Consider the following 17,601-nt stretch of genomic DNA (forward strand, 5'->3'; position numbering starts at 1 on the left):
CTTGGACATTGTAAAGTCTAATAGCTGCAGACGGAAATTATTTTTTGTGATGTAATCCAGAGATGTTTGTTATCAGTGCGTTAATTGGAAAGCCATCAGGCCCTGGTGCTTTATCTGCTTTCATGCCATCCACTGCTGCATTCAATTCTCCTTCTGTTAGGTCTGCCTCCAACTGTTTGCTAAATTCCTGGGAAATGGTTGGAATAATTATTTCTTCTAAGAATATTTTCTGAGGAAGTCACATTTAATTTGAGACTTACAGATTTGTATAATACGCATCAAACTCTTTATTTATTTCCCTTGGGTCTGTTATGGTTTCACCATTATCATTAACATTACAAGTTATTCTTTGTCTTGATTCCAACTGCTAATCTGCCTGGCCAGATTTTTAGCCGACTTCCCTCCCTGTTCATAAGATGCTTGGTTGAGTTTGATCATACTGGAAGCTGCTCTGTCTACTATTAATATATTAGATTCAGCTCTTAAAAGTAGCAGCTCCTTTTCTACTCCAGGGACTTTATTACTAAAATACTGTTTTTGTAAAGTTTGTATTTTAGATTCCAAGTCTTTTCAGTCTTATTTCTTTAGATTTGGACGAGGTATAAGATGTGTCCTCTTAAACAGGTTTTAAAGGCTTCCCACCTCATCGTTTCAGACGTTTGTTGTATTCTCATTAAAGTAATTGTCTATTTATTTCTCCACATATTTCATAAATTCTTTATCTTGTAGATATTTTTGTATTAAAGTCTGTCTAGGTATTTCTGTGATCAGGCTTTGATCTGTGTATAGAAGACAGCATGGTCCATGGTCAGATATTAATATACTTCCATAATAGCAATTCTTATTTCAAGCCTTTTTAAAAGCTTGAGGAAAACCCAAATGAAACCGAGATGATCTTACTGTGGACTGTGAGATTGACCAAGCAACTAAAGTATGGTACACTTCCTATGGCCAATAGGAAGTGTGCAACAGATTATTTGTTATAACCCCTAGTTCTAACAATCTGGATTCAGCAAGGACCTCAAACATTTTTCAAAGATAGTATTAGAAATTAGAAATTCATTAGCATTAGAAATTCTTTTGGAAAATGTAGTAAACTCTAAAAGCTCAACCAAATGATCAGCAAACCAAACCAAGAGATCAAGACAGTAAAAACAAGATAGTAAGCATTACAACCACTAATGGGTTTTAGTGGTTAGGTGTCCCATGACATGCAACATTATTAAGAGAACATATCAAAGTTTGTCAGAAAGCTTTACTGGGTGTAAATGGCATTAGTACTTTCATCACGTATTTTTCCTTCCTAAGTGCATTGCAGCAAATCAACAAAAACAATGACTGCATTCAAAACACAGTCTCACTATTTAAAGTAACGATGCTGTATCTTTCATTAACAGAACAAAGGAGTGAATAGAGAACATTCATGGCAGGTTGAGTGGGTAATTCAAGTTTGCATGTGGGACTACAGCGTGTGTAGAATAAATGAACATTTTCCACCTTGTCACATAAAAAGTCCTTATCTACATCACTCACACAAAAACATTTGGCTCAGGTGAGCTGCAAAAGCCCCACAACAGAAGAAAGCATGTCCAAAATCTATTTGTCCTGGAACAGATGTCAGAGTTCATCGTGCCGGAGCGGCTCCTGGCTGGGCTGAATGAACACACCTTCCATGGTGCGCCACAAGTTGTGCTGGTTGGGGGTGCTCATGCCGTGCACCTCGCGTTGGCCACGGATTGGGTGGCCGTACTGCTCGCCTGTGATGCCAAGGAAGACGTCCGTGCCCACGTGTTTGAAGCGCACAGGCTCATCACGGTCCCAATAGATTCCATCACACTGGACTGTCCACACGTCCAGATCGTCACCCTCTCCATTCTCTCCAAAGGCGCTGACTTCCTATAAAAAGCAAGACAACTCAAGGTGGCAACAGAATTGTTCGACTTTGTGATCTAGTTGTCATAATGTTGACAAATGGTAGCAAAGCACTGTGTCCCTTTATCTTTTAAATATCAAAGTATAAGTTTAAATATATTAAATTATCAGCTAACTTTGTGTCCTTTAGATACTTTATACTTTTGTTGTGATTTTAGGCCCTGTCCACGACATCATGTGAGAATCACAAGCAAAACTTTGAGTCACAAATAAAAACTTAGAATAGCAAGAAAAGATTTATGACATATGCAAATAAGTTTGTTTTGCAAATATTTTTTTCACTTCATGAGCCAAAAATGTGTGATTTTAATTTAAAAACAAGTTTTATTAAGCAAAACTCAGTAGGCTTTTCTCATGGTGACATGCATTAAGAATTCAATTTTTGCTTTTGTTTTTTTTCTTCTTTCTGTAGTTCCATATTAAAGTTTGATGCAGCTCTGCTTTCTTGAATGGACCATCTTCATCTCCACTGCAAGTGCAGCAAACAGGCAGCTCTTTTTTTATAGATTACAGTCACTAAAAGGTTGCATTGTGCCCTTGTTTATATTTTTAATAGTGTAATTCTGTAAAGACAATATGTCTGGTGGTCTAGTTCTGATTTATATATCTTGCTAAATTGCGGGTTTGAATATTGCAATACTTTCCTGTAACAAAATAGACCTGCAGAAAGAAATTACTAATAAAATATCTTAGATATGCATAGTTGTATGCTCTACATAGAGATTTTCCTTAGCTTTGATTGTATATCTCACAATTTTGTAATTTATCAATATTTATTATTTATCTTGTTTATTAATAGCTGTGTGGCTTTGTTAATATTCTGTCCTAAAACGAAGTTAGATGTGCCATTTTTTTTTGAGCACCTGCCCCTTTTAGTGGTCTCTGCACGGCCCTGTTTGGCTACATCGAGGCTCACTGCAGGAAAAAAGCGAACAGACAGCAGGATAAAGCAGCGCCCAACTACCAACATTCACCTGGATTAGCATCACGGTCAGAAAGCTAAACAAATAACCTGAAAAATAATTTAAATCAACGAGCTAGTGGTGAAAGACGCTGGTTCTGCTCTCGTTGTTGGACCGCCGCTACCCACTGCTTGTAGTAATATTTCATTGACGGAGCGCCGCTCAACCTCCACCCAGCAGTGAACTCTCACACGAACTTAACGCTGCAGCATGTAAGTTAAACAGACAAAATATTTTGAATATGTACTAAAACTTTCACTATGTCCTAACATAAGATGGATAGTCTCTGAAAAAATAATCAATCTTTTCTGCCTCCTCCTGTGTTCTGCAGAATTACTCAACTCAGTCAAAACCAACCAATCAGAACCAGAAAACAGTCATGTTCTCAAGAAGTTTTGATTTAGTAACTCAGAATTGCTTATTTTGATGCAACCTGTGTTTAGCATTGAATAAATGTTTCCTCTTTTACTTGACATTATTTGATATAGGCAGTGTTATGAGATTTATTTGACTTATGTATAAATTAGGCTGTTAAGAGCCTTACTGTTAAATATTGTCTTACAACTTCCGGCTGAATGGCGGTGGAGTAAGTGTGCCTTGGTGTGCTCGTACGGGGTTGGCTGTTTGGAGCTTTGGAGCTGACGTCACAGCGTATGACGTTTACGGCGCTCTGCGCCATGTTTGCAGCCCACAGGCCAGTGTTTTCATCGTATTACCGACCGCAGCGAAGTTGTTTTGCAAATTGGATACTTGATATTCGCCCTCTGCGGAGCAAGGGACGTTCAGCTGAAGGTTGATCCGATTTATGAACGCCAATTTCGGCCAGCTGTTCTCTACCGATGCCTCCTGAAGCGCTCAGAGTTTCACATAGGGACCGTCAATTTCCGAACACTCCTGTAAATAAATGCTTTGTCTTGTGACCAACTGATACAAAAAAGTGGTCATACATGCTATTAAACGAGGCACACTATCCTCTATAAAATGTTTAAGTCATATTCAATATTTTAAATAAAAGTTTTCTTCAGTAGCTTCCAAATCGTGTGTTCATAAAATATATTATCTCACATAATAAGAACATTTGTAACCTGTAATGTTCAATTACATAAAATTCTAGAACAGGATCTTTCATTACTTGTTTACTTACCTGAAATATGTTAAATACAACAAATAGTTATTAAAGTGTGATCTGTTTCATAAAATTTACTTGTCACCTTTATTGTTTAATTACACATTAAATGTTTAAAGATGGGCTCTTTCATCTGGTTTGTGTCATGATGTGGTGTGGNCTATGTCCTAACATAAGATGGATAGTCTCTGAAAAAATAATCAATCTTTTCTGCCTCCTCCTGTGTTCTGCAGAATTACTCAACTCAGTCAAAACCAACCAATCAGAACCAGAACAAAACAGTCATGTTCTCAAGAAGTTTTGATTTAGTAACTCAGGACTGTTTATTTTGATGCAACCTGTGTTTAGCATTGAATAAATGTTTATGTATAAATTAGGCTATTGAGAGCCTTACTGTTAAATATTGTTTTACAACTTCCGGGTGAATGGCGGTGGAGTAAGTGTGCCTTGGTGTCCTCGTACGGGGTTGGCTGTATTTTGCCTGCAAGTATTTTGTATGTTTTATGTCTAGGTGGATTTATTGCCAGATAATTTTTCCATTTTAGAAGCATTTATATCTAAATCAAAAAAATTAACAGTCAATCCAGGTAATCGGCAAAGATCGGCCTCATGGGTGATCAGAATCGGCAGCAAAAAGGCTAATTGGAGCATCCCTACTCCAAACAGGTGGGTTTTTAGTTGAGATGTAAAGGAACTCAGTGTTTCAGCTGTTTCACAGTTTTCTGGAAGTTTGTTCCAGATTTGTGGTGCATAGAAGCTGAATGCTGCTTCTCATTGTTTAGTTCTGATTCTGGGGATGCAGAGCAGAACCAGAACCAGAACCTGAGGGGTCTGGAAGGTTGATACAACAGCAGCAGATCTTTAATGTATTGTGGTGCCAAGTTGTTCAGTGATTTTTATAAAATACTGTTAGTTTATACTAACAGTATTTTAAAGTCTATTCTCTGAGCTACAGGGAGTCAGTGAAGGACTTTAAAACTGGTGTTATGTGCTCTATCTTCCTGGTTTTAATGAGAACACCAGCAGCAGCGTTCTGGATCAGCTGCAGCTGGAGGATTGATTTGCTGGACAGACCTGTAAAGACACTCTTGCAGTAATCAATGCGACTAAAAATAAATGCATGGATGAGTTTCTCTAGATCTTGCTGAGACATAAGTCCTCTAATCCTGGAAATGTTCTTCAGGTGATAGAAGGCCGACTTTGTGACTGTTTTGTGGCTCTGAAGGTTCAGGTCAGAGTCCATCACTAGTTATAGATCTACAACTCTAGATCTATAACTCTAGATTGTTCCTCTTTAGGTCCAAAGATAACTTCAGTTTTGTATCTGTTAAGCTGCAGAAAGTTTTGACACATTTATCTGTTTTAAGCATCTATTCAGTGACTGGAGGGGTTCAGAGTCACCTGGTGACATGGTAATGTAGAGCTGTGTATCGACCGAGAATAAAAACGGTCAAATAGAATAAAAATGAGTGTACCGCATCTGTACAGACTGGTAGAACAATTTCACACTGCCTTTAACTCAAAAGGTCACATGACCTAGAAGCTATTGAAGAGAAATACTAAATTCAAACTAAAAAAATAGGTAACAAAAATAAAAATTTAGTTAAAATGGAATAAAAATGCATGTGCCTCATATACACAGTTTAGTACAACAATTACACACTGATTTCTAGTCAATGTGACACACAATATGGAAGCTATTGAAGAAAACATTATATTATCTAATATTAAAATTATTTAAAATATTGAATATGACTTGACATTTTAATAGAGGGTAGTGTGTCTCATGTAAAAGCATGAATTACCACTTTTTTGTATCAGTTGGTCACAAGGCAAGGCAGTTATTAACATTTGTTTTACAGGAGTGTTTGGTTCGGAGATTTGGCGACAGGCCCCAAGTGAACGTCCGAGCGCTTGAGGAGGGAGCTGGAGAATGGCTGGCTGAAATTAGCGTTCATAAATTGGATCAACCTTGAGCTAAATGCTGCTTACTCGGCGGATATTGGAATATCCAATATCCAACTTGAAACTAACTTCACTGCAGTAACACAATAAAATCACCGGGATAAAGTTTGTTTTGATCTGTGGCCTGTAAAGATGGCACCGAGTGACTGTGCGTGACCTAAACGCCCCACAACGTCTGACGCAGTGACGTTGGTTCCAAAGCTCTATTGACCAATAGTAGAGGAGCTGGACATAGAAGGCAGCTCTCCTCATTAACATAAAGATGCAGGAGGCAATGACAAAGGGAGGGCTTGTAAAAGGAAAAGACAAAACAAAACATCAACTTTTCTTGACAAAAACACATGTTTAGGGTAAATGAAAAAGAAAATGTATACATTTATTGACAGAAACTCATGTGTAAGGATAAGGAAAAACTAAATATATATTTATGCTTTTATTTCTTATTATGTCAGTTTTGGTCCTCCAAACAAGTGAGATTTTGTTGTAATAATGTCTCAAAAGTTGAAAGCTGATCTGTGCTCTAGTGTTGACCGATCCGTCCACAGCTGATGATTTGTGCACGATTTGTAAAAACAATCATCATAATAATGAGCAAATTGTTGTGACAGGTTTTTTTGCCCAACTTTGCACATGTTTTAATATCTTGTAATTACAAACATGGATACATTTTGAATTTGCGCAATGTGTTCTCCTACAGTTAGCATTCACAGACTAGCCCATAGGTGTCACCTATCTGGGACCAATATCTGAAGAACTGAAGCCTATGCTAGCCTAGGAGATATTGTGGGGCTTTGCACATTTTCAGTTTTAGTTTATTATTAATGAATCTGAAAATTTTTCTGTAACAGGGCACAAATGCCTCATCTACAAAGCCAAGAGCAGAAAACTGAGGTGCAATTCACACAGTCATCAGAAGCAGACAATGACAGGTTGGAAAAAGGTGGTGCAAAACACCCCAATTCAGCTGGTGGGGTCAGAGTGTGACTCAGGCTGGTAGTGGAGGATGGAGGAGGGGAAACCAACGTCACAGCCTGCTGACTATGTCAATCCCTTCAGGACCACAGTGGACCCATCTTCTGATACAAACCTCAACCTATATTAGCATTGTGTGTTTAATAAAGTGCTGGTAGACCTTTATGTCCTTAGAAGACTAGATTAACAAAGAAAGAAGGGCCTGTGATACTGGAACTGTTTGAGTGGAAACAGCTGACATAAAAAAAATCTGAAATAAGTTTGTGAAAATTTTGACCTGGTTATTAGACAGAGGGGAGCTGAAGTGGTGTGTGTGAAGGTTCCGGCTGGTCTTCATGTGTGTGATCCGGATGGGCTGACCACATTTGATGGCTGACCCACGCTGACATGGACGTGCTGGCTTCCCACGGATCTGCCAGTAACTGTTAGCATCGTCAGCACTCTCCACTCCAGTTACAGACTGCTGTCCACTACCTACACACACAGGCACACAGACACATCATACTGTAAGTAATAGACTTAAGCTTATGCCTTCATTTGTGTTTGCAAAACAAACTTGTTAAAATTAAAAACCTTCACACTACAGTGTGAAGGTTTTTACAGTGTGAAGTGTGAAGGTTTTCCTACAGTAGGAACCTACAGTGTGAAGGTTTTTACAGGCTTTTACACTGTAGTGTAAAGGCAGTGTGAATGGCTGGATCCATCCATTCAGCATGTGAATGCATGGATCAGCATCCATTCACATGCTGATCGTGACAAGCTAATCATTCTAATGATTCTGTTTACATGTATAATTTAATTTAGTAGTACATTTAATAATATTTTTGTTATTCTGTGTCTCAGACTCGAGCAGGCAGGTAGTTAAGGAAAGAGCTTCATGAGAAGAGCTAAAACATTTCTCTCCCTCTGCTGGCTGCCTACCTCAGATAAAGTGTCCACTAAATTCAGACATATAGATCTAAAGGACAAACTCTCTGGATGTTCCTGATCAAAGAACCACTTTGTTTGTGGCCATGCGTTGGAATCTCATTGAATTGCACAACAACTGATGAGCATTTTGCGTTTTATACAACTGTTATTAGTCTGCCTAGAGTGTGCAGTCTCGGACGAGTTGTTTTGGTGACTCGCGTTTCTTCACTGGAAGTATATCATTGTAATTTTGTCTATTCATAAAGATCTCAAAAGAAGGTGCAACCAATACAAAAATAAATCCAAGTGTTTTAAATTGTGGTGTAACAACAATACAGTTCTAGTAACTCAGCTACTCAACAATAATGGGAATTTCATTTTTCTGAGTCCCTCCAAACTTCTGGTATTCCTGTTACACCAAAACAGTATGCCAGGCTTTACTTGCCAGAGCGCAGCCCAATCACACCCCTGGGGCCTCTGCGCGTTGCCTCGCACGCTGTTCCTGCTTGATCTCTGAAGTTTACCTCAACAAGGACCGTACGCGCCTCCTTTCCCTCAAACTAGACACAGGGTGACCTGAATGGATAGTTACATCAACCCCCTGTGAGGAATTATGTTTCTTTCCAGAGCTTTTCATCAAGGTATGATTCAAGTTTAAAACCCACCGGGTTAGCTCTGCTTGTGCAGCTCTATGATATAACCTGTAGTCACGCTTTCTGAGGTGCACTTTGAGCAAGTAGTGGGAATGATTTATCTTTATGAACAAAGAACTATATGTGCGGCATGTGCATGTACATCTCACACACGCTGCCCAGCACGCGGCCATGCGTCTCTGCTGATAAAGTTTATCCCAGTTACACAGTGCATTAGTAGTTAAGTGGTTCAGCCTGTGGAGGCGATGTGGCCAACCTGGTGCTGTGTGACTACAAAGTCACACAGCACGCTGGTTTCCTTTTAGTCTATTAGAAGTTCTTTCTTGTTTTTTTTTAAACAAAACATTTTCATTGAGATTTTCCACTTTGAAAATACAATCATGTAACTGTCTGAACAAGTTTTCTTTGTAGTCATAACATGACAGTTATTCTTTCTCATATCAGAGAAGTGAATAACATGCAAACAAAACATTTTATCAACTGATTAAATTGATTAAACTGAATCAATTTAAAACACCACTTCTAAAATTAAGCAAATTGCAACCAGGTTGGATATAATTGTACACGTCTATTCAGCATGGCGCACTGCAGGTTCCAGAAAGTCCAGGGTGAGGCCCCTCTTGCTACTAAGAACATCAGCACCACTACAGCATTTCACCATGGATTTAGTGAAATCTGGGAGAGGGGCCTAGTTTAACTGGCAAAGTTTAAAAGCAGTCAGTTATAATTGTAGTTTACTAAAATGCAATTATGAACAGCTAAAACTCAAAGATTAAACTGAAAGCATCAGATTGTAGCTAAGGTACAAAACAATCTAACTATGGAGATCGTTCCCCGAACTTTTACAAAGTAACCTTGCCAGCTCCTTAAAATCTTAAATTTAAATGTTAAACAATTTAAAATATTTTAATTTATCTATGCTGAAACCATAAAATCAAATTTAGCAACATTGATATTCTCTTAGTTCATTTATGCCTTTGGCCAGTTCTAAATGTGATAAGCATTACATCATGTTTTTAGATTCACTAACTGATGACTTAATTTGGATTTAACAGAAATGCAAATAATTGATATTTATTTTAATTGTATTTATTCGATTTGTTGTTTTTAAGATTATATAGTTGTGGGTTTAAGTATTGTCGGGAATGTCTTCCAGTAACATAATTACCCAGTAATATTTTACGTTTCCTGTCAATTTAACATCTTTCAATACAAAACCCTGGTGGACCACCACGGTGCCCCAACCACCGGGCTTAGCACATTTTCTGGGGGAAACCTTAAATCAAAACTCAAACAAACCCTCTGACAAATCTAAGTCCTTATTAAAGTTAATAAAAGGATCCCAAATCCTCTCAAAAAGATACTGTTTGGATTTCCTAATATATACTATTCTTTCTAGTTGCAAAATAGACGACATCTGCTTTAACCAGTAGGTGGCACTACATCTGTTGATATTTTTCCAAGCCAAAGCAATAAATACACTTTTTGTATTTAATAAGCTTATATCTATAAAAGTACATTCTGATTTACTAAAGTTATGCTTCTCTGGGTATAAAGCTAACAGGAACAATTTAGGATCTAGTGAGATTTGCTGTGAGAGAATTTTTTCAATTATATCTTTCACCTTTGTCCAAAATGCATTGATTTGTCTGCATTCCCACATGTAGTGTATTAAAATCCCTTTAGAATTACACTTTACGCAAAGATCTGGGATGTTATTATTGTATTTATTTAAATGCACAGGCGTAACATAAACACGCNAAATAAACTGCTCGTTTCCAGCCTATTGCAGAGAGGAATGAATGCTGGGTGAGGGAATTCAGACATTTTGGAGCAGAGGTGAATCTAAAAGTTGCAGGATGGTAGCCCTTGAGGACTGGAGTTGGTGACCCCTGCTTTATCGGCTTCGACGGCTGCGGTCTCTCGGTTGCTAAAGGAAGCCTTCGGTTTCACGGAGGAACTGTTGCTAGACCGCGCTCACCTTATCCCAATCCCTAAACCCAAGGCAGGTGAGCACCATCGTCACTAAGCTACATTACTACACTGACCGTGTCAAAATCCTGATGAAGGCAAGGAAGCTGCAGCGGATCAAGGTGAACGGTATGACTATGTTCGTTTTCCCCGATTATACTGCCAGTACGGGCCAAGCACGGGCAGCCTTCACAGATTGCCGTCGCCGGCTCCGTGGCATTGAGGGGGTCCGGTCCTTGCTTCATCCGGCCCAGTTGCGGATTACCCATGGTGGAACTACGCGAGTCTATTTTGCTAATTCTGCAGGAGTCGCCTAGTACCTAGGGGTGTTTTGTTGTTGTTGTTGTGCTGTTTGGCTGTAAGGATAAGTTTTCTAGTGGCTCCTGTTGGAGTCTGCACGGTTCCTTCATTTGGGGAAGGGCAGAGTGCAAGGAAGGGGTGGGGGGGGGCGGATATCTTTCAACTTCTGTTACAAACAACTGGTCACATGTCCGTTGATTTGAAAGCTTCTTCAACTCCACCTGCTGTTAGATTCCTAAGTTGGAATGTTAAAGGTCTTAACAGTACAGTGAAGCAATCTAAAATAAACTCTCATCTGAAGCGCCTAAATCCTGACATAGTATTTCTACAGGAAACACATCTGCAGAATGCAAATTGGTCCAGGCTCAAATATTCATGGGTTGTAGAGATTTACCACTCGGGCTTCAACTCGAAAGCTAGAGGAGTAGCCATATTATTTAATAAGAAGGTTCATTTCACAGCATCAAAAATAATGTGAGATACAAATGGCAGATTTCTTATAATTGCAGGTTGTCTGTTCCACACACCTGTTTTATTAATGAACATTTATGCACCAAACTCCTGATTTTATAAATAATCTATTTAGCACACTTCCTTTTGACACTCATTTGTTGATTCTAGCTGGAGACTTGAACTGTGTAATGAACCCAGCATTAGATCGCTCCTCATCTCAGGCCTTTACGCAGTCAAATATGTCTAAATGCATTTCGGATTTTATGACTCAAAATGGGTATGTAGATCCATGGCATGTAATCCACTAACAAAGACTTATTCTTTTTTCTCTCAGGTACACCAGTCCTATTACCGTATAGATTATTTTTTTGTTGATGGGTTGTGGTACTCGAAGTTGGTCTTGGTCTCGAGACCGGTTTTAAGACCATTTTTTGATGGTCTCGGTCTCGTCTCGGACTCGACCGCATTTGGTCTCGGTCTTGTCTCGGTCTNAGTGTATTAAAATCCCTTTAGAATTACACTTTACGCAAAGATCTGGGATGTTATTATTGTATTTATTTAAATGCACAGGCGTAACATAAACACGCATTAGCCATTTAAATTGTAGGATTCTGAGACGGCTGTTTATGGAAATTGTGTGAGTTTTAATGCAAGCCCTTTCCCAATCCTGTTCGCTGATATTTGATGATAGATCCATATTCCAGTTCATAAGCTTATTATTTGAGTTCTCTGACGAGTTAGAGATCACCACATTATAAAAGTCTGAAATAATGCCCTTTCTTGATTTACTCAGAGTCATTCATTTTTCAAGCAATGTAAGGGCTTGTTAAGATTACTGTAATTTGCTTTGACAAAGCTTCTCAATTGAAGAAATTTAAAATAATGCTTTTTATCCAGCTTGAACTTGGTTTGTAACTCTCCAGATGACAAAAACATATATCAGAATTTGATGGCTGAATATCACCAATACTTTTTAAGCCTTTCAATGCCCATAGCTTGAACGTTCCATCACTCCACCTGGAGTAAACAGCTTATTACCCCATATTGGACAAAATTGGGACAGGCTGTTTGGCTTGGTATTTTCTAACTTTATTAAGGAGTGCTGGGAAACCCTTTATTTATATTTTAAATAAATGGAGTTTCTACCATTTGAACCTTCTGTGACACCAGTGGGCGATATATACTTTTCTGTTAATTCCAAAAATAATAATTGCAACACTGGGTCTGAAGTAGTGAGACAGTGATATCATCACTGTCTCACTACTGGGTCCTTTGGACCAGTTATGTCCGAAGGACTGCACTATTGGAATCCATGATAAAAACAGCAAAAACAGAAATAACTTTATATTATTGATCTAATAATACTCTTAGGGAAATACCACATACACTGATTTAAAGTTACTCATACTAATCCATTTTTATGTTGTTTCAAAAAGACTTTGAACAGTACATTGTAAACATCTCTGACTCCAACATCAAGAAAGCTGTGAAAACAATTAATTTATGTACCTTGAGTGAATATTCACTGTTCTGTATTGATAAATTTTTTCCCAATAAAGTTATTTTTTAAAAACAAAATCTTTCAAAGAAAGGTTTTGTGATGCAACAGCGCCACCCTGAGGACAACAATAAACACAACCTTCTTTTAGATTAAACTAAATAAAATGCATTTGAATCTTTGAAACTGGCCCGTGAAACTTCTACTGGCTGTAGATGTAAGACACATAGCTCTTATATCTACAGCGGTCCTGGTTATGTAACCATCTAATTAATACATTCTTCCATCCATCCGTCCATCACTCTTTCAAAATAAAGACACTAAACTGAAATGATACCGATTCCTGTACAACTACATAAACAGCACTACATGGTAACGCCTAAAGATGGCAGGAGGCGAAAACAAATAGGGTAATTACAAACACAAATCACAGTAGTAATAAAATAAAGCATAAAACGAGTTCAGCTGATTATTTCACATCCATGCAATATTGACAAGGCTGAGCATTAAAAAAAAGAGCTGAACATTTTTAAGAAATCTCTTCGTGTCTTGCATATATTCAGCTTTAACAGATTTTAGAAGGTAGCATGTTATTTAATCTTCCGTTGCATGCGCATGAGAAGCTCTGTTATTGTTCAGCTATTAACGGTAAGGCGCTCGAGAGCCTTTGAGGGGATCCAGAAGCTTTCACACACGTGGCAGAAGTCAGCTTTACAAAGTTAAAACAAAATCTTCATAGCTTTACTGGTCAAAACTTTGTTTTTACATTTGGGCCTGCGGTTACCTGAGCCGTATTTGACATCATGTGAATGTAGACGGACGTTATGTCGGGTGTTGAGCAGTTTGACCAGCGAGCCGCAAGTCACATAGTTTAACTCCGACTCTCTCCCCTCGCAGTTAGACAACAGCAGCAGAAGCAGCGGCAACAGCAGCAGCTGCCACCGAACCAACCACAACCTCTCCATGTTTGCAGCTCCCTTTCACACCCGGTATCCTCAGCCTCTGCTCGTAAGATCACTGCTTCAGTCCACAACCAATCAACACCTGACAAGTCCCAAAACACGGAAATAAATGTCAGCATGTGATTGGTCATTGTACTTTTATGTTTCGTCGGAATGTGTACGACATGCCGGAAGGGACAATCATGTGTATTATAATATCAAATTATAATATAATGCTCTTTAAGAACACACTTATACCGTCTCCTAGATTATTATTTTCCCCGTCTTCAATTACTGATTGTCCTGTAGGTAAAATATGTTTTTCAATGCACCCAGAAAAGATGTAAATAAAGAAAATTGTGTTCCGTTTTAAAAATACATTGTTACCGCCCCCGATGTCATTTTATACTTGTCACTTAATATTAAAAATAAAAATAGGACAAAAGTTTGGATGTTTCCATATAATTTTTTAATAACTAATAAAATTAGAGAGGTGTCTCACAAAATTATACACAAATACTGTGCAGCTATTCACTACATGCTACAATTCAAAAAGGATATTAACACAAAATGCTCATTATGTGATTCTCACCCTGAAACGTGTTCACCTTTTTNGATCATATTTTACATTTTATTGTGTCATGTAGCTGTAGCTGGTCTTGGTCTTGACTTGGTCTCAGACCCTAAAAGTCTTGGTCTTGTCTCGGTCTCGATACACTCTGGTCTTGGTCTTGTCTGGGTCTCAGGTTAGGTGGTCTTGAACACAACACTGGCACAGAGTCACATCTTCTGAATACTATCCGATTATTATTTCAGATCATTGCCCTTTAAGCCTCGATATAAACGTAATGAATAAACCCCATTCTTGCCCTCGTTGGAGATTTAATGTTATCCTCTTATCAGATGAGCCATTCAGTAAATTCATCCCATCAGCAATTGATGATTTTCTTAACGTTTAACAAGAGCGACAGTTTCTTTCTCATTATTATGGGAAACGTTAAAAGCCTATCTTCGGGGTCAGATAATTTCTTTTTCAGCTAATGTTAATAAAAATCTACATGCCAAGATATCAGAAATATCAACAAAAATCCAGAATATTGACAGGCAAAATGCCATTAATCCGTCACACGCTTTACTGAAGCAACAACAGGATCTCCAAACGGAACTTGATCTCCTAACAACATCTGACGCGGAACATCTCTTGATTCGATCTCGAGCCTCTTATTATGAGCATGGAGAAAAACCAAGTAGGCTCCTGGCGCACCAACTGAAACAAAAAGCTAGCTCTCGCACAATATCACAAATCAAGGATCAGTTAGGCAATCTTGTTTCCAATCCTGTCTCTATCATTGACATCTTTAAGAAATTTTATTGTGATCTGTATAAATCTGAACTACAATCGGACTCGAATGAGTTATTTGCCTTTCTTCAGAATATTGACATCCCTAGGATAAATAAATTGGTTTCAACTTGATGCTCCTATTAAATTGGAAGAATTTTTCAAGAAATTTAAAGACAAGATAGCTCCTCTTCTTCTCAAGGTTTATAATGAGTCCCTGGGGTGTGGCCTGTTGCCCCCCACCTTAGCTCAGGCTTCAGTTTCTCTCCTGTTGAAGAGGGGTAATGATCCCACTGCTTACGAGTCTTATAGGCCCCTGTCACTCTTAAATGTGGATTTTAAGATTTTGGCTAAAGTACTCGCAACTCGGCTTGAGACGGTGCTTCCTCAGATTATTTCGCATGAACAGAATGGATTCATCAAAGGTCACCATTTGTTTTTTTTTTAATATATTGAATGCAATCTTTTCAGCTCAATGCCCCACGTCTCCGGAGGTGATCATTTCTCTTGACGCCAAGAAAGCCTTTGATCGAGTGGAATGAGAGTACCTCTGGATCAAGCTACTTTATACATCTCCTCAGGCCTGTATTGTCACTAATTCCGTCCAATCTGCGCTAATATCCCTCTCTTCTTTTCATGGAATTATCCGCTCTGGTGTTGAGCTTAAACTGTCCTTATATGCAGACAACCTTCTCTTGTATGTTTATCCTTTACATAGTCTTCCTCCAATTTAGGATATTCTTGAAAAATTTGGATCTTTCTCTGGCTACAAAATTAATTTACTTAAAAGTGAATGCTACCCAGTTAAATTCATTAGCTTTGGAACTTAGGCAATCTGACATTCCTTTTAAACTCAGCCCCTCAGGGTTTAGGTACCTGGGGATTAATATTACATGTACTTTGCCCTCAATGTTTTCTCAGAATTTTGCCCCCCTAGTCTCTCAAATCGCATCAGACTTTCAGAGGTGGAACTCTCTCCCTCTTTCACTAATTGGCAGGATTAATGTTATTAAAATGAATGTTCTACCTAGATTTCTTTTTTTATTTCAATGTATCCCTCTATTTTTGCCTAAACAGTTCTTCAAGTCCCTGGATCAGATGGTTTCTTCCTTTTTGTGGACCAGAAAGGCGCCCAGACTGAGGCTTTCTCTATTGCAACAGTTCACCACAAGTGGTGGTCTTTCCCTACCCAATTTTGCAATGTATTACTGGTCTTCACATATTCACAAATTGATTTATTGGCTAAATTCACCTAATCTGATCTGGTGTAAACTTGAAATTAAATTGATTTCTACATCTTTTTCACCAGCCTCTATTATCTATTCATCACAACCAATTAAACTATACTCTGTTACTACAAATCCTATAGTGCTCTCTGCACTTAAGATCTGGTAACAATTTAGGTCCCATTTTAAATTTTTGTCTCCCTCTAATAAAATGCTGTTATTAAAAAATCAAATATTTTCTCCCGCGACCACTAATGTTGCCTATAGAATTTGGCATGAGAGAGGCATTAGAACAATGAGAGATTTCTACAAAGATGGTCTATTTCTTAGTTTTTCAGAGTTGTCCTCAAAATGTAACCTACCTATTTCTCATCTGTTTCTCTATTTCCAAAGTAGACATTATGTTTCTTCGCTGTTCCCAAATTTTCTAACTCTTCCTGTTGACCCACCATGAGTCGACCTTCTAGTTTTGAAACCCAATCTGAAATCACCCCTTTCTAATATATATGGAAAACTTATGGCAATTGAGCCCGATTCATCGGGTAAAACCAGAACTCTTTGGAAACGTGAATTGGGTGTTGAACTGTCTGATTCATGGTGGGATAAAGTTATTCTCAGCATACGCCAAAGCACACCATGTGCCAGGTTACAGCTTGTACAGTTTAAAGTAATAAATAGAGTCCACTTCTCAAAATCCCATCTATCTAAAAATTTTCCTTCAATTTTGGACCAGTGTGACAGATGCCAGACTTCACCTTGCAACTTAAGTCATGTGTTTTTCTTTTGCCCGAGCTTACAAAAATTTTAGAAATATGTCTTTTCCATACTCTCAGGGGTTTTTGGAATCCAGATCCAAAGCGATCCACTAATTGCCATTTTTGGAGTTCCAGGGACCTCACTTAACCTATCCCCCCTACAGGGGGAGGTCTTGGCTTTCTGTTCTCTCCTTGCCAGGCACTATATTTTACTCTGCTGGAAATCTCCTACACCTCCATCTACTTCACAATGGCTTATTACTATAAGATCATTCTTGAAGATAGAAAAAATTTTAACAGTGAAAGGTAGTTCAGCAAAATTTACTCACAAGTGGGCACCTTTTGTGACATACAGAAAATATTTGCCTTTATAATGCATAGACTGATGTGACTGACTCATCACGTCATCATGTGACTAAAGTTTACAGAATAAATAGGTAAAATATTGTTGCCTTTTAGCTTCTCAATGCCGTCCTACCCCCTCTTTTTTTTTTTTGTTAATGTATTCTTTTTTATGCATCTATACTTATTTTGTCTTGTTTTTGTTATGTCAGTACGGTGATTTATGTTTGCTAAGGGGAAAGGGGGAAAAAAAAGTC

At 38.2% G+C, this 17,601-nt stretch overlaps 1 protein-coding gene and 1 long non-coding RNA gene across 2 annotated transcripts; one reads left to right on the top strand and one right to left on the bottom strand.

Moving 5' to 3' along the window:
* Positions 1-1,237: 1,237 nt before the first annotated feature.
* On the bottom strand, positions 1,238-13,779 carry sdf2l1 (stromal cell-derived factor 2-like 1). Its single transcript, XM_007577427.2, has 3 exons — positions 13,526-13,779; positions 7,235-7,431; positions 1,238-1,896 (listed from the first exon to the last, which is right to left on the bottom strand). Exons 1-3 carry the CDS (start codon positions 13,704-13,706, stop codon positions 1,618-1,620), a joined length of 657 nt encoding a protein of 218 aa, XP_007577489.1. The 5' UTR covers positions 13,707-13,779; the 3' UTR covers positions 1,238-1,617.
* Positions 9,650-13,277, top strand: LOC107833748 (uncharacterized). The gene is made up of 3 exons (XR_001659516.1): positions 9,650-10,182; positions 10,525-10,528; positions 11,738-13,277. It is a non-coding gene; the product is annotated as an uncharacterized LOC107833748 (long non-coding RNA).
* Positions 13,780-17,601: the final 3,822 nt, after the last annotated feature.

Source organism: Poecilia formosa, unplaced genomic scaffold (assembly GCF_000485575.1).
Source record: "Poecilia formosa unplaced genomic scaffold, Poecilia_formosa-5.1.2 Scaffold441, whole genome shotgun sequence".
Classification (NCBI taxonomy): Eukaryota; Metazoa; Chordata; class Actinopteri; order Cyprinodontiformes; family Poeciliidae; genus Poecilia; species Poecilia formosa.